General features: G+C 47.6%; 1 protein-coding gene across 1 annotated transcript; it reads right to left on the bottom strand.

The window, feature by feature from the left end:
* Positions 1-213: 213 nt before the first annotated feature.
* On the bottom strand, positions 214-20,343 carry WNT1 (Wnt family member 1). The gene is made up of 4 exons (XM_083485058.1): positions 19,529-20,343; positions 13,049-13,302; positions 8,327-8,592; positions 214-2,623 (listed from the first exon to the last, which is right to left on the bottom strand). The coding sequence occupies exons 1-4, from the start codon at positions 19,627-19,629 to the stop codon at positions 2,135-2,137; spliced, it is 1,110 nt and encodes a 369-aa protein (XP_083341184.1). The 5' UTR covers positions 19,630-20,343; the 3' UTR covers positions 214-2,134.
* Positions 20,344-21,556: the final 1,213 nt, after the last annotated feature.

Here is a 21,556-nt window from a genome sequence, read left to right on the forward strand (position 1 = left end):
TTGGCTGAGTTCCCAAAAGATACGTTGTCACTCAGCTGCAAATAATTCGGTTTAGTGTGAGGATTGCCAGGCATGACGCCATGACCTGTGTGGAGAGGAGGTCAAGTTAGAAGTGAAGGTGATCTGCATCCATCTCAACAACTGAGGGTAGATCAGGCACTTCCATTCTTGGCCTTTCAGCAGAATGTAGCAAACCCATTAAACTCAGTTGAATTGATAAAAATATATACTTTATTCTTTTCTAGAGTGCCAGAAACAGGATTCAGGACACATAAATCTAGGAGCAGGAATCTTGGTCCAGGCCTAAAAGAATATGAAACAGGCAACAATAAATATTTTATTTACACACATATGTAAAATTCTCGGCAATCCCAACCACTTCTTCAGTGCATATTACTTACAGGTTTATCCGGTGAGTGGGTGAGAGCAGAGTGAAACGAAGAGGAGAAAAAACACAACTTTTTTTTTTTTTTAAAAAAAGCTAGTACTTTCTCCAAACACATTTTCTTGGCAAAGTGATCAAAGGCCAGAAGGCACATGAGTGTGTGTGTGTGTGTGTGCATGTGTGCACATGCACGCACGCACGCACACAGCATTTGGGAATAGTTGTAAACACATGTAACAACATGTAATTTGGGGAAACTGCCTGCCTGCCTTTGAACTTGACAAGCACTTGGCAAGTCAACACCAGGGCCTTTGACAGATCAAGCCACTGTATCGCCACTTTGTTGTGCACAGATGTGACACTCGGAGATAGAACCAAGGGATTGGCGTGCTAAGCCTGTGATGTTCTCTTTTGCATGTCCCGTCTAAAGAAATGAAAACTGCCCAGAGTAGGGCTCTTGCTCAGTTCCCATTCATTTTGATGGGGCTTATATAGGAACACCAAATCTATATGCCCCCATAGGTTGTAAAATTGTAGCTCCACAGATTGCTTAGAACAGACTTCCCCCAGCGGTAGGGAATATGCCCAAGCTGTCCAAGGGGCACGGAGGGCGCCCTCCCAGAGGGCTGCCCTCTGCCACTGGGTCAGAAGAGCTGCTGCCGCCGGGCGTGAGGTGTGCCGCCCACTTGCCTGCCATTTTGTCAGCCCCCTCAGTCATGACACTGGGGCGGCCCACACCTACTGCACCCCCCCCCTTCGTACGCCTCTGACTTCCCCAGCCTGGTGCCCTCCAGATGATGGGGGGACTACAACTCCCAGCGTGCCTTCCCACTGACCATGCTGGGAGAAACTGTAACCCAAAACATCTGGAAAGTACCCAGCTGGGGAAGGCTGGCCTGGGATTGGTGCTCGAGCGCTGCTTCATGGAACTGGCACATTGGGTTGCATCCCTCATGGGACGGGGGATACGAAAATGCAAAGTATTAAATAAAAGACATTCACTCCAACACCTAGTAATCTTATACAGTGTCTCATCAATGAGAAAGAAAGTCCACTGAGGCAATGCTTAATCTGTGAAATGAAAGATGCCAGGTTGCGCGTTGGTCAAACATGCCTGGAAGATGCTCCCCGTAGTCTGGACATTCCTAAACCTTTCTTCACAAACTCAGAGGTATTTTTTTTCCTATTTTGACCACTCTGCAAGAATAGGAACAACAGCAATGACAGCAACAACAATGACAACAACAACAGTTCCAGCTAATGGGAATACAGCTAATACACTGGGAGTTACAAGGCCAAGTGTTGAAGTCTTCCGGGATTCTGTCCTGATGAAGAGATCTGGTTCAAATTAAAGCCTGTGATGAGAATCTTGACAAGCAGGCGGGACCTGAGGGGCTGCCCAACAAGCAGAGAGACACAATCTGAACTCGTAGGGACTTGGGGCTGGCAAGCATATATTCACACAAATGTCCCCTTTCCTCCCAGGCTTCTTTCAGCCATCCAGCTTGTGCTGAGTCTCTCTCTCCATGTAGTCTGTGGACAGCAGAACCTTGTTTGGGGCAGGGGTCGCTGGGTGGGGGTAACTCGCTTGCTAGACCAACAAAGGGAAGGAGACAGATGGGGAGGTGAGGTGGTGGCGGCGGCAGGCAGGGCTGTTTTTCTTGGTGGGGTGTGCATTTTTTGGATCCCCTCTATTAAGAAGTGTTTTGTTTCCTGGATGCAGAATGTTCTTCGCTCTCCTTTCTTTGCTCACAAGCACTCATGCAACACTTGCATGTTGGTGCAGTTCAAGCAGCTGACATGGCAGCACCAGTGGAACGTGCAGTTGCAGCGCTCCGTCACCCGCTGCGTCCGGGTCCGGTACCCCCTCCCACAGCACAGCAGCTCGCAGCCATCCAGGGCAGGGGAGGAGCTGTTGCAGGAGCGGCCTGCTGTCCCCGCTGTCCCTGTCTTGCCGTTGTAGGTGCAGAAGTTGGGCGACTTCTCAAAATAGACCAGGTCGTGGGGGGAAGGGGGCTTGTGGGCAGGATTCTCGGGCTCCAGGTGGTGCAGCTCCACCCGGGAGGCCCGGTTGCTGCCTTTGTTGCCGTAGATGACCCGTGACGCACCATCAAAGCGGTCCTTGAGAAAGTCCCCCACGGTCCGGAAAGTGGGCAGCCGCATCCAGCAGGTCTTGACCGTGCAGGAGCCAGACATCCCATGGCACTTGCACTCCTGGCGCATCTCCGTGAAGACCGTCTGAATGGTAACAAAGGAAGGAAATGCCTGTTAGAAGAACATCAGAGCAGCAGGGTTCTGAGCCAGCCGCAGTATGGACCACACCATAGAACAGGCATAGGCAAACACTGGCCCTCCAGATGTTTTGAGACTACAATTCCCATCATCCCTGACCACTGGTCCTGTTAGCTAGGAATGATGGGAATTGTAGTTCCAAAACATCTGGAAGGCCGGAGTTTGCCTATGCCTGCCATAGAATCATAGAATTGTGTGGTTGGAAGGAACCTCAAGGGCCATCGAGTCCAATGCTGTTCAATGCAGGAATCTCAACTAAAACATCCCTGACAGATGGGTCCCCCAACCTCTGCTTAACAACCTCCAGTGAAGGAGAGTCCACCTCCTTCCAAGGGAGTCCATTCCACTGTTGAACAGCTCTTAATTGCCAGAGTTCTTTTCTGTTTAGTCAGAATCTCCTTTCTTGTAACTTGAAGCCACTGGCTCAAGTCCTAGCCTGCAAAACAGGAGAAAACAAGCTTGTTCTCTCTTCCATGTGACAGCCCTTGAGATATTTGAAGGTGGCTCTCATATCTCCTCTCCACCTCCTCTTTTCCAGGCTAAACATACCCAGCTCCCTCAACCGTTCCTCATAAGGCTTGGTTTGCAAGACGCTTGGTCATCTTGGTTGCCCTCCTCTGCACACGTACCAGCTTGTCCAGATCTAAAGTCATGCCTAAACGCTTGGCTCCTAGGGCTGCATACTTTTCATAGCATAGTGGAACAGCTAAGTCATAGTGAAACAGTAGTCAGGAAGTTTATGGTTCAAATATTGCCCTGGCCACAAACTCACTTCGTGACATTAGGCAAGCCAATATCTCTTACCCTCAGTCTTCCTCCTGCCTCATCTGCAATAGGGGGATAACAGTTTTGAGTAGCAATGGCCACCACCTTAAGTGACTTTAAAAGAGGAAGAGACAAATTCATGGAGGATAAACTATCAACAGCTTCTAGCTACAAGGGCGATATCCAACATCCGCCACCAGAGTATGCCTCTGGATGCCTCTGAAAGCCAACTGTGGGAATCACAAGGGACGGGGAGCACTGATGTTCTCAGGATCTGCTTTTGAGCTTCCCATAAAGATCTGGTGAGATGCTGGACTAACTGGGCCTTTGGCCTCGTCAAGAAGGACTTGTCTTATAACCTACTTTACAGGCAATTGTGGGGATTATGTGGAACATGCACTGTACATAAAGTGCTCTGAAGTGCCTTATTATTATTATTATTATTATTATTATTATTATTATTAATCAAGATCACCATTGTTGTTATTAATTCCAACAGAGGAGCTTGCCCAAGTTTTCTCAGTGCCCGCGAGGTGAGGGCTGCTTGGGTCTGTGCTTCTCACTCGCTCTGCTCTGCTGGGAACCCCTCCTCCCACCAGACCCATCTCTCCCACCCCTTTGTTTGCAAGAGGGAGCTGTTCCCTTGGCGCACAGTGGGCCCCCTCCCACCCACGGAATGTGGATGCGTCTTTCCAAGCCCAGAGCTTTCCCTTCCAAACGGGTTTTACTGCAATTAGAAGAATTGGAACCATTTCCTTCCAGATGTGCAGGAGCCCACATGGCAGCCGGGCTTGTGGTTCTGGGCTTGGCTAGCATGCAGGAGGTTTGCCTGCTTAAGGGCTGCCTTCTCCCCCTGCTCCCCCCCTCTTTTTTTTGGCCATCACACCACCACGGCCCACCCCTCCCATGCTGCCTACTGCCACCCTCGTCGCCCATCCTATAACCTACTTCTGAGAAGTCAGCAGGGACACACACGTCCCAATGCACATGTTCGCACACATACATGGATGCAGAGAGCACAGAGACACACAAATAGCTTTTGCACAATTCTGTTCATGAGTGTAGAGGCCTCGCCATGAGGTTAGGGGGCAGATTTTATGATACCATAAGTGGCAGACAGGCAGATTTGATGCACTGGGCACATAATCCACCAGGAAGTTCTCCTGTGCAACCCCTACTGTGCAGAGTAGCTGCTGCAGAAGAGCAATTTGGTGGCTATGTACACACCTTACATTAGGAGCACATTGCTTCCCTAAATAATACTGGTAACAGTCGTTTATGGCTTACAAAACTGCAGTTCTCAGCACCCTTAACAAGCTACAGTTCCCAAGGTCCTTTCAGGGAAGCAATGTGCTTTAAATGTATGGTGTGCACATACAGCCTAAGACCTTGCACAGCTCGTGTTCAGTTAGGGTCATGCAGGGGGAATTGTGCCCTGTGATAAATTGTGGAAGGCAAAGTGAGGTCCATTTCGGTCTCTTGCCAAGCAGAACTTTAAAAAGTTAACAGAGCAGCTTTTACTCTGATTTCTGGGACTTTTTAGGGTGATCAATTTCTTAGAGATGATGGTGTAAATATTTTAGGTCCTCAAACTGGGGATTGGGTAGAACTTGACAATGAGCACCCAGACGGCCGTTCAAAAGAGAATAAAATTTTTATGGGAATAAAAACTGCAAACAAAACAGAGGCCCTTTGGAGAAGGAGCAATGCCTAGATGTGTACAGGCTGTTAACTGAAGCCTCAAAGCCAAGATAGGAGAGCTGGAATGCCATATATAGTGGCCATATTAGAAACCTGGTGGAACAGTGAAAGCCAGTAGAATATGGTTATTTTTGGATATAAAACCTCTAGAAAGGGCAGGGAAGGCTGTGTTGGAGAACCAGAATAGTGGACTTGCACTGTCCAAGGCCCACTGCCCAGCTCAGCCAGTGGACTGAGGGGCTTGGCCCTTTGGAGAAAGGAGTGGGCAGGAAACAGAGGAGCATTGGAAGCTGCCCTACACTGAGTCACGCTCATTGGCCCATCTTTTCTACACTGACTCCTGGGATCCCTCCCAGCCCTACCTGGAGATGCTGGGAATTGCATGAAAAGCAGATGCTCTGCCCATGAGCTATGGCCCTGCCAATTATCTTAGAGGTGAAAGGTGGAGGAGGGCTCATTTTCTTTAATAAATAAACAAAATTAAGAAGGGGCTCGTGTCCCTTGCAGCACTCCGTCCCCCTAGACTTCCTAGAAGGGCTTCAGAGTGTTGCAACGCAATAGGATGCCATGTTGCTCTGGAGCCGCTCCAAGTCCTGAGTGGCAAGAGGCAGGCAGCCGACCCATGCTTCCTGGAGTGGCTCCAAAGTGGTGAGACATCATATAGGCGGAGGGATCTGGCAAAGAGGGGACTGTGCTACTGGGAGTAGCAGGAGCCCCAACTTTTAAGAGTTTAAAAACCTCCTGCATCTAAAGCAAGAGTGGAGAGGCCAGAGCTGGCGGTGGCAGAAGGCACCTGATCTCCCCCACCCCTCACAAACCTGGCAGTGCCTCTGGCAGCAGGGGGCGTTCCTCTATGTCCAAAATGGTGCAGGGCAGAGCGGGGAAACTTGTGGCCTTGCAGATGTTGTTGGACTCCAAGTCCCATCAGCTCCAGACAGACTGGCCCAGTGGCCAGGGATTATGGGAGCTGGGGCTCCAGCAATAGAGAGCCACAGAGCGAGAAGGCTATTAAACCAGGCAGCTAAAGAGAAAGAAACTTCTTCATAGAGTTGCTGGGGGTGGAAATAATGATTGCATAGCCAACGATCTTTCCTTCATTTTTCTGGGGCCATTTGTCACACATCAAGTGGGGTGGGATTCTCTGCTTCCAGGGATGTAGGGGGAATGAATTTCTATGAAATGTTCGAGGTGGGAGTTAACCTTAGTTAACTAAGAGGAGGCTAAACCCCACCCCCTTTTTCTGTTTGTTTGTTTGTTTTTAAAGAAAAAGGAAGGAAGAATACTTGAGACCAATAATGATAGCAGGCAGCCTCTCCTGGTGATATTTCAGAATGCCCATGGGATTGGCACTAGATGGTGACATACCGTCACTCCCAGAGGCGTGGGAAACATGGCTGGCAGGCTGCCGAAGGCTGTGCTGCTGCTCAGAGTGGCAGGGAGGCCTTTTCTCCTTCCAATTGCAGAAAAGGAGAAATGCAACTGCCAGTATCATATTGCCTTTATTAAAGTCCATGGGGAGGATGGATTAGGAATACTAGATATAGTTCTGGGTGGGATCTGGTCCCCACGGGAAAGGGCTTTCTTGGTGACTGCTCCCGGACTCCGGAACTCCCTCTTTGGAGAATCCAGACTGGCTCCCTCCTCGTTGTCCTTTGGCTGGCAGGTAAAGACCTTCTTCTTTCAACAGGCTTTTGGGAACTGACTGCTTTTAATGAAAGGGTAGGTGCCCTGCTGTTTACAGTACAATTATTTGTATGTTTTAAACAGATCTTATGTATGTACAGTGGGTGCTCAGGTTGCGAACATGATCCGTGCGGGATGCACATTCGCAACCTGCAGCATTTGCAACCAGCACGTGTGGGTTGCGACTCCGTGCTTCTGCACATGCGCAAAGCGCAATTTAGCATTTCTGCGCATGCGTGACCCCCCGAAACCCAGGAGTAACCTGTTCCAGAACTTCCGGGTTCCGGCAAGTCCGTAACCCAAAAAAACGCAACCTGAAGCATCTGTAACTCGAGGTATGACTAAATAGTTTTAATTCTATTATTATTTTTTATTATTGTTTTTTATATATATTTAGCAATTTAGCTGCCTTGAGTTCCATTGAGGAAAATAGGAAGAAGAAGAATGCAAGGAGCTGCATGCAAAGGCGCATCTAGTTCAGCATCCAGCCAACCAGATTCTGCCTCTGGGAAGCCCACAAGCAAGTCATGAGTGCAACAGTGCTCTGCCAACTTGTGATTCCCCATTCAGAGCACATACCCCACCCCGAAGAATCCTGGGAACTGTAGTTTTAAGTGTGCTGGGAAGTGCAGCTACGTGGTGGATAAACTACAGTTCCCAGGATTCTTTGGGGCAAAAATCTGCTTTAAATGTTTGATGTGTACGCAGCCAGAGTTAACTGTTTTGGTGGAGTTTAGTATAGTGAGCCAATCTTGTGAGTACTTGGACACGATTCAAATCATTACACATCCGCTCTTGATTGAAAGCCATTTTTCCACGTTTTTTTGGTGGGGTCAGGACAGAGTGAATTATGGTCTAGAGTCTAGACGCATGTTGAAACACTCACAAGAACAGTTTGATAGCTCAGAAAACAGCAAAAGTCAGCTGTTGCTGACTTCACCATGTGAAAAATGGTTGTGTGAATGGCATCCCCTAGTCTATACACAATAGGTGGTCATTCTCTCTAACTGCGGTCTTACTCGTATTTTTGTTTGCTTTTCAACATATTAAAAAAAATCCTGCCTATGCCACTGTGATCCATTATCCCCACCGTGGAAAGAAAATGGCTTACAACAGCCCAGCCCAGTGTTAATATTGCAGCTGAGATGTGGGTTTCTGCACGTGCTGTAGTGCAAATGAGGCTCATCAGCCTGGGAAGGTAGCCCATCTAGAAGAAGGACAACTCTGGTCCTAAACCTCTGCTGCCTTGCAGGATATCTTTGGGAGAAGAAAAGGCTAAGGAGTGGAGTCCCTAAGGCGGTTGGATGGCACCTTGTACACCTCCTTCTGGCATCGCAGGACCTCCATACACACTACCCAGGCTTGCACCCTGGGGAAGTTGGTTTGGTGTTGCAAACACAGCAATCTACACACACACACACACAGACACACACACACACACACACACACACACACAGCTTTGTCTACACTTCCTCGCCCACATGCTCTCTCACTTCCTACCAGACGTCCTGCTTCATTGTTGTGCAAATTCATCAGGAAACGCAGGTCCCGCCCCTTCTCATTGGAGTCCACGAACTCTCGTCCAAAGACCCTGCCGAAGTCCACATTGTCGCTACAGCCCCCCCAGTGCCAGTCAGGACCCCCTGGGCCGCGCCGGCGGTAGTCGCAGGTGCAGGATTCGATGGAGCCCTCGGAGCAGGAGCGGGCCACAGAGTGGGTGACGCCAGCGCTGGTGATGGCGAAGATGAAAGCTGTTTCGCGGCAACCTGGAGGTGGGAGATGGGAGGGGGAGATATGGCATGTCAGCACGCAGCACCCGAGTCCACAGTTCATTTCTCCCCGTTCAGAATAAGGGCCACCCCAGCACATGCCTGGAGATCAGCGTCACTGCTGGCACAAATGACAGCTGCTGCCTCATTCATCCAGTATCCCCTGGGATAGCTCAGTTGGTAGAACGTGAGGCTGTTCATCTCAGGGTTATGGGTTCAAGACCCAGGTTGGGCAAAAGATTCCTGCATTGCAGGGGGTTGGACTAGATGACCCTCGTGGTCCCTTCCAACTCTACAATTCTTTGAGTCTAAGTATTTTCTCTCCCTCTTCACATTTAGGAAGAAGGAGGCACCCTGCAAAGTGAACTTTTATTGAAGAAGCCAGAAGAATACCCATAAAAATCAGAAAACCAAAAGGAAACGGTTTGTAGAATCATAGAATTGCAACATCCTGCCGTCCATCCCTCTCCCACAAACCGGAAGGATCCCAAGACCTTGTTTTTGCCCTGCCCTGTTCACAAGACAATTACCGGCAGGGACCAAACAGCCATGAGAATCTCCTTGCCATCACCATACTTGGGAGGTAGTTACATCCAACTGCCAAACTCCATCCACAGTTCACCTTGCATAATCCAACCAAAACTGTTATAATAAACTGAGAGTAGGTAGCCTGCACAACTACGTTGAGACAGGTTATTCATACAAGCAAACTAAGCCAGATGTTGCAAGGAACATGGGGAAAGCTTGGAGTTACAATCCAGTGTGCCTACAGTAGGGGTGGGGAATGTGTGGCATTCCAGAAGTTGTTGAACTCCAGCACCTGTCAGTCCAGCCAGCCAGCATGGCCCAGTGGTCAGGGATGATGGGAGTTGTAGTTTAGCAACATCTGGAGTGCATCAGGTTCCCCAATCCTTGCTGTACAGTCTTGTTTTTGTGCTTACAAGATGTGTGTGATGGTACTATCTTAGAAAAGTCTCCCCTCTTTCTTATACAAAAGGAGGACAATCACTTTTAAAAGTTTCCTGATTAATTGGGAGCTAATTGATTGGCTAAATGCTGCAACCCATTAAAAAAATTCTTTAGCTGGGAAAGGAGAGCAAGAAGAGGCATGCTAAAGAGTCTGAGAGTTTGTGGGAAAGGAATGTCTGTCCTCTTCATATGGAGAGGAAAATAATAACAATTACTGACTATTAAAAACCAAAATAATACATGATGCCTGGTGTACAAATCCCAGCTGTGTGCTATGTTTATGCGCTGATAATAGAAGGAAACTTTTTGCACACAGGAGCTGTGCACTTAAACTGCCTCCTCTGGGCAACACAAGCCCTTTTCCAAGGGTCTCTCTCTCTCTCTCTCTGTCCCTCTCACCAGCATAGAGCACCACTGTGGCACCACAAGCCATCCTAACCAGGATGAGGCAGTGATGATAGCCAAGGTGAAATAATGGTTAGTGTGTCAGATTAGGATGGGGGAAACTCAGTTTCAAATCCCCAGCTGGGAAGGAAGTTCACAAGGGCCAGCTGCCCTCTCTTAGAGCAACCTACCTCAAAGGGTTGTTGCGAAGACAAAATAAGGGGTCTTGCATGCTACCCTATGCTCCTTGAAGAAATGGTGGGGCAATAATGTAAACTGCTATACATTTTGGAAAGTACTGTAGTTTCTCTGTTCGCTATGCATTTGGACTCCTCTTAAGAAACTGAACCTTTCAAAAGTGTACTGATTTTAATCACTGATTCCAAAACTGATTTTTGGTTTCGAAGAAGAAGAAGAAGAAGAAGAAGAAGAAGAAGAAGAAGAAGAAGAAGAAGAAGAGGAGGAGGAGGAGGAGGAGGAGGAGGAGGAGGAGGAGGAGGAGGAGTTTGGATTTGATATCCCGCCTTTCAACTCCCTTTTAAGGAGTCTCAAAGCGGCTAACATTCTCCTTTCCCTTCCTCCCCCACAACAAACACTCTGTGAGATGAGTGGGGCTGAGAGACTTCAGAGAAGTGTGACTGGCCCAAGGTCACCCAGCAGCTGCATGTGGAGGAGCGGAGACGTGAACCCGGTTCCCCAGATTACGAGTCTACCCCTCTTAACCACTACACCACGCTGGCAACTGTGAGTACAAGACTGTTAATAATAATGACATGTAACCAGAAGACACTTTCAATACACGAATTGGGAACGCATGGTAGGTTTCCAGTGCTTCATGGCACTTCCCCGCACACTGAATAAATTCAAGGCGACGGTGGTGCCTTCTGACAGGTTGTAGTGCTTTGTTTGTGTGCAAATTCTCCCTGGTTCCCTAGCACCAGAAAGTTCTGGGGCAGCTGTTCAAGTTCCTCCTTATGAGGAGAGAGAACTAGAGACTACTGGGATATTTTTCATTTTAAAATATCTATTTAAATCATGGTAGCTAATCTGACTCTGGCCCTCCAGATGTTGCTGTACTACAGCTGCCATCATCCTTGGCCTTTGAGACCTGGAGCCCAGCTCCAGATGTTATTAATCTGGAGAGCCATCGGTTAGTCGTGAGGCAGCTGCCTTGGGTGGCAGAATCCCAAGGGGCGGCATCACCATGGGCGCCCCATCTGCCCCTGCCGCCACAGCTGGAGAAGCAAGGAAAAGCAGTGGCAGCAGCTTCTGGTGAGATCTTGTGGTCGGGGTGAGTGCCCTGCCCACTCCCTGCTGCTAGAGATGCAAGAAGAAGCAACTGCGGCTTCCAGGTCCCTGAACAATCTTGTGAATGCCTTCCTGAAACCTGCAAGCTCTGCATGCCTGGGAAGTGAGGCCTCAGAGGAGGTGGGTGGGGTGGGGGTGGCCTGAGGCAAGATGGGACAGGCCTTCCCCATGTTAATCACCCCCTGATTTACATGGAGCATGGGGGAGCAGGCACGCTCCAAGACAGACAATGCTAAGTTTATAAAATGACACCAATTCAACCTAAAGCAAACAGCACTTATCTGGACCCCCTTCAAACAAACACCTATCCCGCCCCAGGCTGCTTCTTCCATGCTTGAACTGGTGTCTCTGGGTGGTCACACTGCAATGCTTATGGAAGAGGCATATTCTAGCCACCAAAACCCACGCAGCAAGCAGCTTACAGAACGTCAACCGAACTGACCATCAAGACCTGTAAGCAAACAGGTGTTCAACAAAAGATGCTAATCCTTCCGCTGGATATTTTGACAACATGCATAATGTTTGTAATGAATCGTAGAATCACAGAACTCTAGAGCTGGAAGGGACTCCAAGGGTCATCTAGTCCAACCCAGGAATTTCAGCGCATGGTTCCCCAGCCAATCTGAAACCAAAGCAGACTCTACTTAGCTTTGCAAATGTGCTAGCAGTTTTGTTGCTGCACCACTATGAAGACAATATCCTCGTGACACATATTTTAACACTTTCAATAGCAATGCTTCTATTCTCATGCCTATTTTGCGTTCCGAATAAGGATGCACCTGGGGCAGGTGAGGCTATTGCTCTTCTAGTTAACACTAGACAGCAATAGCCCAGGCTTGACTTGGGTAACTTAATGACTTCTCCCACCTAATTCCTGCCTTTGATTACACATTTCCCACTCTCATTTCAGGAAGTTTAGGTAAAGTAAAGGTAAAGGTTGGAGTGGCCTGTATTAGTCTCAGGCAGTCTGTGAAACTGGTGTGCACGCTAAGACCTGCATTGCGCGCCCTTGGAGTATTTCTTGTGATCATCACTAACTGGGCCAGGGGTCTATGGCGAATGCAAATATCTGTAGTACAGCAACATCTGGAGGGCCAGAGTCAGATTAGCTACCATGATTTAAACAGATATTTTAAAATGAAAAATATCCCAGTAGTCTCTAGTTCTCTCCCCTAATAAGGAGGAACTTGAACAGCTGCCATGTGGATTTATAATGTTTTTAAGCAAAAATGAAAAGAAGCTCTGATTGTGAAAGAGGAGGGAAGAGCAGTCAATGGGGCAGCAGTGGTGCAAAAGCTTAGCCTTTGTTAATGAGTCACACAAGCTTGCATCACACATACAAAACACTGGGAAGCAGAACACAAATATCATGAAATGCAAAGTAGTCTGTACACTTCCTTGCATTACTTCCTGTAGCAGATTGCATAAGAAATCCGCTCATTTGGTTGTAACAGACTTTTATTTATACCAGGGGTGGGGAATCCGTGGCCCCCCCGGGTCTCCTTAATTCCAGCCACTATGGCCCAAGGTCAGAGATTATGGGAGTTCTGGACAGCCCTGGTCTAGACAGTGGGAGACAGATGTGAAAGAGCACATGGTTATTGATTCAGCCAAGCAGAAGAAGAGAAATAGAGCTTTTCAGATTGTGGTGAACCCATCATCTGGGATTCTTTATTTTTTATGGGTGGGAAAGAACACAATCTCGGCTGCACCAGGCTCATTCTATATAAGCAAATGGCTCCCCTCCCCAGGACTCCTATGACCCAGTCTCCGCCTCCTGTCACCTCCTTACCTCTGTTGACAATCTTGCCAAAAATGTTTGGCCCTGGTGTGGTGGGGCAATTCCAGCGGCGGTTGCGGAACTGCCACTTGCACTCCTTGATGGCGCTCTGCAGGCCGCTGCTGATGCTGTGCAGGATGCCTGGGTTCTGGCGAATGAGCTTGCGCTGCTTGCGGCTCAGCAGCTGCAGAGAAGGGTCCAGCACCAGCTGCACGTTCTTGGAGTCCGTCAGCAGGTTGGTGGATGAGGCCACATTGATGATTCCCCTGCAGTCACAGAACGGCAAGGGTTTAAGCAGAAAGTTCAAATTCTGACACACAAATTTTGGTGTGTGAAACGGCACATTCAGATTTCTTGCAGCATTAAACACAGATATTTACATTAGCTGAGGGACTTACAGTGGTACCTCGGGTTAAGTACTTAATTCGTTCTGGAGGTCCGTACTTAACCTGAAACTGTTCTTAACCTGAAGCACCACTTTAGCTAATGGGGCCTCCTGCTGCTGCCGCACTGCTGGAGCATGATTTCTGTTCTCATCCTGAAGTAAAGTTCTTAACCTGAAGCACTATTTCTGGGTTAGTGGAGTCTGTAACCTGAAGCGTATGTAACCTGAAGCGTATGTAACCCGATGTACCACTGTATTGACATCTTCTGACTGTTTTCATAGGCATCAAATGTAAAATCTCATTCACTGCCACCTGTCAAATACTAAGTATCATTGCTTGTGAACTATTGAATGCTGTGAAATGCTACAAACCACTGCATGCTTATTTAAAACCATTGGGGGGAACCACACTCCATAAAGGATGATTGAGGTATCTGACAATGATTAAAACCAATAATAATAATAATAATAATAATAATAATAATAATAATAATAATAACAAACAGCAGCATGAAAGGAGCACCGGTAATATTCACTATCAAGCAGCATAAAAGTGGTGTTACAAAATAATTTTTAAAGTTTGGAATTAAAACTTCCTACAGATTAACCTCACTGCCGAAAGTATCAGGACAATCAACCATAACATACCAGAGGGAGACCGTAACCAGCTTCCTATCCGTCAGATGCCTTTCTTAAAAGAACCAACTTTGCAATTTGGCGGAAGGTCATCAAAGAGGAAGTAAGATGGAGTTGCCTGCACAGGGAGTTCCAGAGCCTGGGCAAACCTACAAAGAAGCCTCTTACCGTAGCCCCAACTAAATACGCTTCAGACGCTGGCAAGTCCCATAAGGCGGCCTCTGTTGATGACCTTAATGAGCAACCGCCTTGAGTCCCGTCAGGGCAGAGGTGGATTTAGGGGAGTGCAACTGGTTCAGTCGCACTGGGTGCAGAGCCTCAGGGGAACTGCAGGGGATGCCGCAACTATTCTTTAGAACAGAGCGTGAGAGGCAGGGGTGACAAATTCTGGTGTTGCACAGGGTGCCACTGAAATTTGAGACCCCAAGGTCTGCCACTTGGCAGGGGAAAAGATGGGGTATGTATCAATGAATGAATGAATGAAATATTAAAAATGGAAACAGCTCCTGAAGTCTACAGGTGATTTATTTATTTTTTTAAAGAAAGAATTGGATGTGGTACAGAGCCATTGATACTGAGTCATGTAGTTGGGGACTTAGTCTAGTTCTCCATCAGCCTCAGACAACGTGTTCAATAATGTCAGGGGTCTCAAGGCCACAGGTTCCCCAGTCCTCGTCTAGTTATTAAACACGAGGGAGGCAGAGTGTTCCCATTTCTAGCCAGGGACACCCTATACATCTAAAGAGCAACCCAAAAGGAAATGCCATACATGTTTGCCATTAGGGGCATTTTGCATGCTGGAAATGTGATAAATATTGAGCGAGAATTTCCTTCCTTTCCTTTCTATTTCATCCAAGGAGAAAGACTACAGAATTACCTAGCAAATCCCACAAAAAACACATTAGCAACATATAACTCACTAGCCCAAGTGGCAGTCAAGGGTCTACATAGCAGGATCAGTGCAGAGTTGTCCAAAGTTTCTGCACCTTTCTTGCAAGTACTCTACCTCCTCCTTCAGCCCCAAGCAGTGGATTAGTTCTACAACTAGTAGTGATTCCATTTAGCTGCCATGGCTAATACACACTGATATAACAATCCTCCATTAACTTGCTCTCACACTTTAAAATGAAATTTAAAGCCAAATAATCTAGTTGCTATAGGGACGCAGGTGGCGCTGTGGTCTAAACCACAGAGCCTAGGGCTTGCTGATCAGAATGTCGGTGGTTCGAATCCCCGCGACGGGGTGAGCTCCCATTGCTCAGTCCCTGCTCCTGCCCACCTAGCAGTTCGAAAGCACGACAAAGTGCAAGTACATAAATAGGTACCACTCCAGCGGGAAGGTAAACAGCATTTCCGTGTGCTGCTTTGGTTCGCCAGAAGCGGCTTAGTCATGCTGGCTACCTGACCCGGAAGCTGTACACCGGCCCCCTCGGCCTATAGAGCGAGATGAGCGCCGCAACCCCAGAGTTGTCCGCAACTGAACCTAACGGTCAGGGCATAGCTGTCAACTTTTCCCTTTTCTTGCGAGGAATCCTATTCGGAATAAGGAAATTTCCCTTAAAAAAGGGAAAAGTTGACAGCTATGGGTCTACTACCCATTACCTTTAATCTAGTTGCTATCGCTACATCTTGTGGTGATGAGTTCCTCCACTTAGTGATACACTGAGTGAAGCAATTCCTTTTCATAGAGTCGGAAAGGACCCTAGGGATCATCTAGTCGAACCCACAGCAATGCAGGAACATGCAGCTTGTTCGCTGTGAACCTCCCACTACCAATCAACTTTCCTGGGTAACGCCAAGAATCAATCTCTCTCTCTCTCTCTCTCTCTCTCTCTCTCTCTCTCTCTCCTCACTCCATACCATTCATGATTTCACAATTCTCTATCATGTAACACTAATATGTGAAGCTGAATAGAATATATGTTTGTTTGTTTGTCGTTAATCAGAAATAATAATAGCAATATAATAACAGATCTATGCTGCATATTCTAAGGGTCAAGCTGTACCTCATGCCCCATCCAGTGGAGGAGACTGCAAACAGCACCTGTGGGGTGACTTCTCCCCACAGTGGCCGCAATTTGTAGTGCTACTGGCCACCTGGATCTTGTGCCTCATGCGCAGAGCACAACATACCACACATTCCTGGCAGCAGCTTGGACTGGCGCTGCTACTGACCACAGGATGAAGAGCATCCACATGGTAAGAAGCAGCACACACATTGTACACATGCCATGCGCAGCAGCCTCCCTCTCAGTGTGTTGAGTCTGAAAAGAAGGGAAGCTGTAATAGGTCACGGCACCTGCTCTGTGGATTAAGCTTCCACAAGAGGCGATGTTCCGTGAGACCTTATGCAGGTTTCTTCAAGGACCGTCCAATTACAGAAAGCATTTGGTTGAATGGCTGATCTGGTGCGAATTGTTGGTGTGCATTGCTGCTACTGATTATAATTTTTCTTTAAGCTATTTATTATTATTATTATTATTATTATTATTATTATTATTATTATTATTATTATTTATTTATTTTTATTATTATTTTAAAATGCTGAGGGGGTTGCTTTTGTATCTGAAATGCAGGATAAAAACAAAACAAAATTAATGGAGCTGGCTGTGAACATTCCTAAGTATTGCGTAAAAGTAAACAGCAAGCAGTCCTATGTGCCTCCTGCTTTCAGTCTATAGATTATTCCTAATATCCATAAACATTAAATCAGATTTGTTGCTCTGTTGATTCTGCTTTGCGGTTTATTACTAACGAGTGTCTCACATAGATAGATAGACGGATTCAGCGAATGACTCACAGATGTATTAAAACTGTTAGGATACTTCCTGATGAGTTACAGTCCTAAAAATTTGATACACCTGGTGAAAGAGACCTTCATTGCCAGAAAAATTCCCAAAGTAGAACATTTATACAATTCTATCACAAAACGGTGTCTCAAATAGACCCATACAATAATGAAGATTCTTCCAGGAAACCTAAATTTGGCATTCACACAGCCCAAGACATTGGAATTACTAGAAAAGCATCTGAGGAACATATATTTTAAAAATATTTTCCAAGATATGTGAGGTGGGGTGGGAAGAAGGGAGACTTTTTTTTGCACCTTCTGGTCAAAGCTTGGAGCACAGAGCTTCCTTTTCAGAAAAGACCAGAATTCTAACTTAGATCAAGCCAAGCCGCATGCTCTATAAGACAGCCTATTGGTCTGTAGGACTTCCATGGCATCCTCAGATTTGGATGTGGGGCTTGCAGAGGACTTATTAACAAGGGACATATAGCTATGCTTGAAGAATGCAGGCTTCATTTACTAGTAGTATTAAAGACATTTGGGCCTCACTGACTCACACACTGCGAGTTGGAGCAGCAGATTCTTGAGGTACTTTCCGATGAGTTAGAACTCTGAAATTGGGTACACATGTCATCCAAGACACTCCAGTTCCAGAAATAATTTGAAACGTGGGACATTGTACTTGTCTCCTTCAAAACAGGGAGCTGATGGTGCATCCCCAAATAATTATGGTGCTTCAAGTCGACCGAGAAAATGAATCTGTCAACACACACAACCCATCATATGCTGATTACTGTGAAAGTTGTAAGAAAATTTATAAGTCTTTCCCTAATGATGGGAGGCATGAAATCTGTGCACACAGTTTTAGGTACCAGTAAACAACCCAGAAATTTGAAAGTTGGTACTTGCGCAGCCCAAGACACACAGATTACTAGGGAAATCTGAAAACTGGGCATTTCCCAACTGCATCGTCAACTTCTGATGCTTACCTCCTAGTAGGGGTCAGTATTTCAGCACACAGCAAGCCGTGTGGGTGGAGTATTGGGAGCTGGGCATTCTGTTAACTGTTCAGGTTTGCACTTAGAGGAGGAGACAAGCAGAGACCTAGAGCTATCCCAGCAGAATACACACTTTATTTTCCTATCCATAGCTATAGATACGCACCAAGCAGCTGCCCTTGTAACCTAATCAAATTCTGTGTACATGTTACAAACTTAAAATCAGGATAGATATGGATTGTGACTAAAGCTGTGTGTCTACTGCTTCACAAACCAGTGGTGGGAGTGCACTAGATGCCAAGTAAATGGGCATGTGCGCACAGCCTCAGATTCCATGCACCTGATACCTGCAACATGCCAAAGATCCTAGTGCGCTCCATGGTCTGAGACCATGCAATGCTTTTTATTGCCTCTGAAAATGCTGGTGCTCCAAGCAACTAGCTTGGCAAGCTGTACAACAGAGTGAGCCAGTGATAATTAATACACTGAACAAATTATACAGATTAGAGCTAGACTGCGGGATTCACACATAAGTCTTAACACAACAAAGTTTTTAAGATGAGTGTAAAGCCTACAGAGGCCAGAATGCCCATTCACATTGCAAATGCCTCTACTCACATGTAAAATGGCCAGAAACACATGTGGACCATGCTAAAGAAGTGCAGGATTGTTATTTAATTCTGATTTAATTGGGAATTCATTTAATTCTTGCAGATTTGAGATTTAATTCTCAAGGACACACTTAAGCAGCCTCCCTGAGAATGGTAGAGGTAATGGGAATGATCTTTCGCCCAGGGCTATGATTAAGGATTAATGGGTTGCAGTACCTGCCCCTGAATATTGTTATGGGGAGACTAAGCATCTAAAAGTAAAAATGAAAGTAGTAGTATAGGAAGAAATATTAATATAACTCATAGTAATTATGCAACAATAAATGAATAAATGAATGAATAAACAATAAATAAAATATAGCTGTGCCACAGCAGCAGTGCAAACTGTACAGTAGATTATTATTATTATGTACTGCATTATATATGTATTTGATAACCCCACCTTTTGCCCCTCACAGGGACTCAAGGCAGCTTACCAATGATAAGACACACTTTCCTGCCCTTAATTAACCATCACTGTAGCTGTAACAGCAGCAGCAATAGCATCATCACCACCGTCGTCGTCACTTTTTAAAAAGAAACTACTACAGCACACCTGTACACTATCACACTTCCAAATTAGACCCACCCGCTGACCTCAGTTGCCAAAGGCGCCTTGGAGTGTCAGTGAAGGCTAGTTTAAGCCCTATGTCTTTTTCTGCCCTATATGTCTTGTACCACGAGGATGCCTCTCTCAGGCGTATGCAGATGCCCTGGTCTTTAGCTAGATCAGGATTCCACAGCAAAGGGCCAGGCGATACAACGTGCCTGCGGTCGGGAATCTTACAGGGCAAACCAGGTCCCGGCGGCTCGCCGAGCGTGCGCCCCCTGTGAGCGCGCCTTGGGTTCTTGCTCTGCTCATCCACCTGGGCACTTGGCGCAGCTTCCCGAAGCTCTGCCAGCAACACCAGGAGTGGGGAGTCGCAGGTCACCTCCGTGGGAGCCGGGCCGAGACGGATTTGATTCCCCTCCCCAGGCTCTTCGAATTTGGAAAGGCTCCCCAAAGGCGCACAGCGCGTAAAGCGTACTTACCACCATCGGCCGCTGTTATTCACCGCCAGCGTGTTGGAAAGAGAGGAAAAAGCCAAAACCCACAAGGTCTTCAAGCCTAGCATTAATGCCACGGGGCTCATCGCTTCGCCTGCCCTGCTTGCCTGCTCGGCTGAACCGCCAAAAAAAAAAAAAAAGCAGCGGAGAAGAGATGGGTGGGTGGAGAGGTGGGGTAGAGAATCCGTCTCCAAAGACCTTGCTGGAGAGGCGTGCACTCTGCGCCCGGGGAAAGGTCCTCACTTGTGGAGAGTAGTTTGAGCCCAAATCGAAGTTTTTTTGGTTTTTTAAAATAGTAGTAGTAGTAGTAGTAGTAGTAGTAATAATAATAATAATAATAATAATAATAATAATAATAATAATAATAATAATAGAAAGAGAGGAGCAGCCGGCGAAAAGTCCCGCGAGGAGATGCTCTCGGCTACCGGCAGTCCCGGGTGGTGACGCTTCTCTCTGGAGAGCAACTAAGGCGCAAGAGGGGGAGACGTCGCGCGTCCTGCTAGCTGGGGGCCCCTCGAAGCACGTCTGACATCCCCTCGCCAGGGCCGGCTTCTTATAGAGGCTGTGATGAGGGTCGCCCTGGAGTGAGCCATCGAGCCAGAAGGACCCGGCGCGGTGCGCCACCGCGAACAATGCGCCTTTGCGCAAAGGAGACGCATCACAGCCCGACGGGGAGGGAAGGGAGGGGGGAAGCCAAGCGCCTTTGGACGGGCCGCTCCCCTTCCCGTCACATTAAATTCCAGGAGACCCGAGATACAGAAAACCCTCTTTCTGAAGGAGGGGAGGCTGCTTCTTGCTTGTCACTCAACTCCCCCAGCCCTTCACCCCACCCCAGCCCAGGACGGGGCCGCGGCCAGTCATTCCCTCCGAGGGACCTCTAGCCAGGCGCTGGTCTCCGACGTTCATGATCCAAGTGGAGAAGGAGCAGGAGCCAGAGGGGACACGAAGGCACCTAAAGAAGGCCCGCTCGGTCACAGGATTGGGGAGGCTTGCAATGAGGACGCGGCCGAAGATCGCCTGGTCCTGCTCAGTAGCAGGAGCAGGAGCCCCATCCCGCAGGATCGCCTCTCTCCGCGGGACTCCAGTCGCCACATTTGGCCGCCGAGGCTTTGCGGTGGCCTCGTTCCTCCTCTCCGGAGTCTTTTGGCTGCCGCTGGCCAGACGTCATCCCCCCGCTTGGGCTTGGCCTGGAGAGTCCTCAGCGCCTCCTTTCATCCCGCGGTGGCGGAGAGAGAGAGAGACAGCAGCAGATGGAGCGAATTAAGCTGCTGCCACTCGCGCGCTCGGCTCCGCTGGTTCCAGCTTGGGACGCAGCCGCTGGGAAGCTGCAGAGAAGGGGAAGCATTGGGAGGGCAAGGCTGGCGCATGGGGGGCAGAAGTCCACACGCAACTGAATGTGATCCTCAGTAGCTACACATACAAGACGCTCCCGGTCCTGTGCAGAATTGATACTTTCAATCATCCCAAATGGCTGATTATGGAGCGGGCGCGCGCGCACAATTTTCGTATAGGATAGTGCAGCAAACTTTTCTACATTGACCAAAACTCTGCCCTGCCTGCCTGGGATTATACGTTAACAATCGGGGTCCAAAATCACATTAGTTTATTCCTGCCTGAAAAGTTCTTTGTCCCTGGAAAGGTTGCAGCCATTGGCAAGCCCCACCAACAGCATTCCTCCCTTAATATCTGTCTTTATACAATCAATCAATCTTGTCTTTATGCAATATATTCATAAAAAGAAGTTTTACATTACGCAGCCATCTTGGTCATCCTCTGCACCCATCCAGGCATTGTGCATATACACCGTTGCTCATCTTTCCGTGTATGTGAACTGTTCACACGTGCAAGCCATCACTTGATTGCTGCTGTGATGTATGAACGACGCATCACAGATCAAAGACCATAAATAAAGCACATATTATTGCTTTACATTTCCCAGACATGATGTTTCAAAGGAGTCCATGAATGCAGTCAGCTATCCCTCATCAGGCCTCCATAATTCAACTGTGGAAA

The sequence above is a fragment of the Podarcis liolepis genome (genome assembly GCF_965112155.1).
Source record: "Podarcis liolepis genome assembly, chromosome: 2".
Lineage (NCBI taxonomy): Eukaryota > Metazoa > Chordata > Lepidosauria > Squamata > Lacertidae > Podarcis > Podarcis liolepis.

Bases quoted from the DNA above. Each gene is read 5' to 3' on its own strand.
- WNT1 (XM_083485058.1), bottom strand. From the start codon at position 19,629: ATGAGCCCCGTGGCATTAATGCTAGGCTTGAAGACCTTGTGGGTTTTG. The intron at 8,593-13,048 runs GTAAGGAGGTGA...TCCCACCTCCAG, and splicing joins TGGCAAGATTGTCAACAGAG to GTTGCCGCGAAACAGCTTTC. The intron at 2,624-8,326 runs GTAGGAAGTGAG...GTTACCATTCAG, and splicing joins ACAATGAAGCAGGACGTCTG to ACGGTCTTCACGGAGATGCG.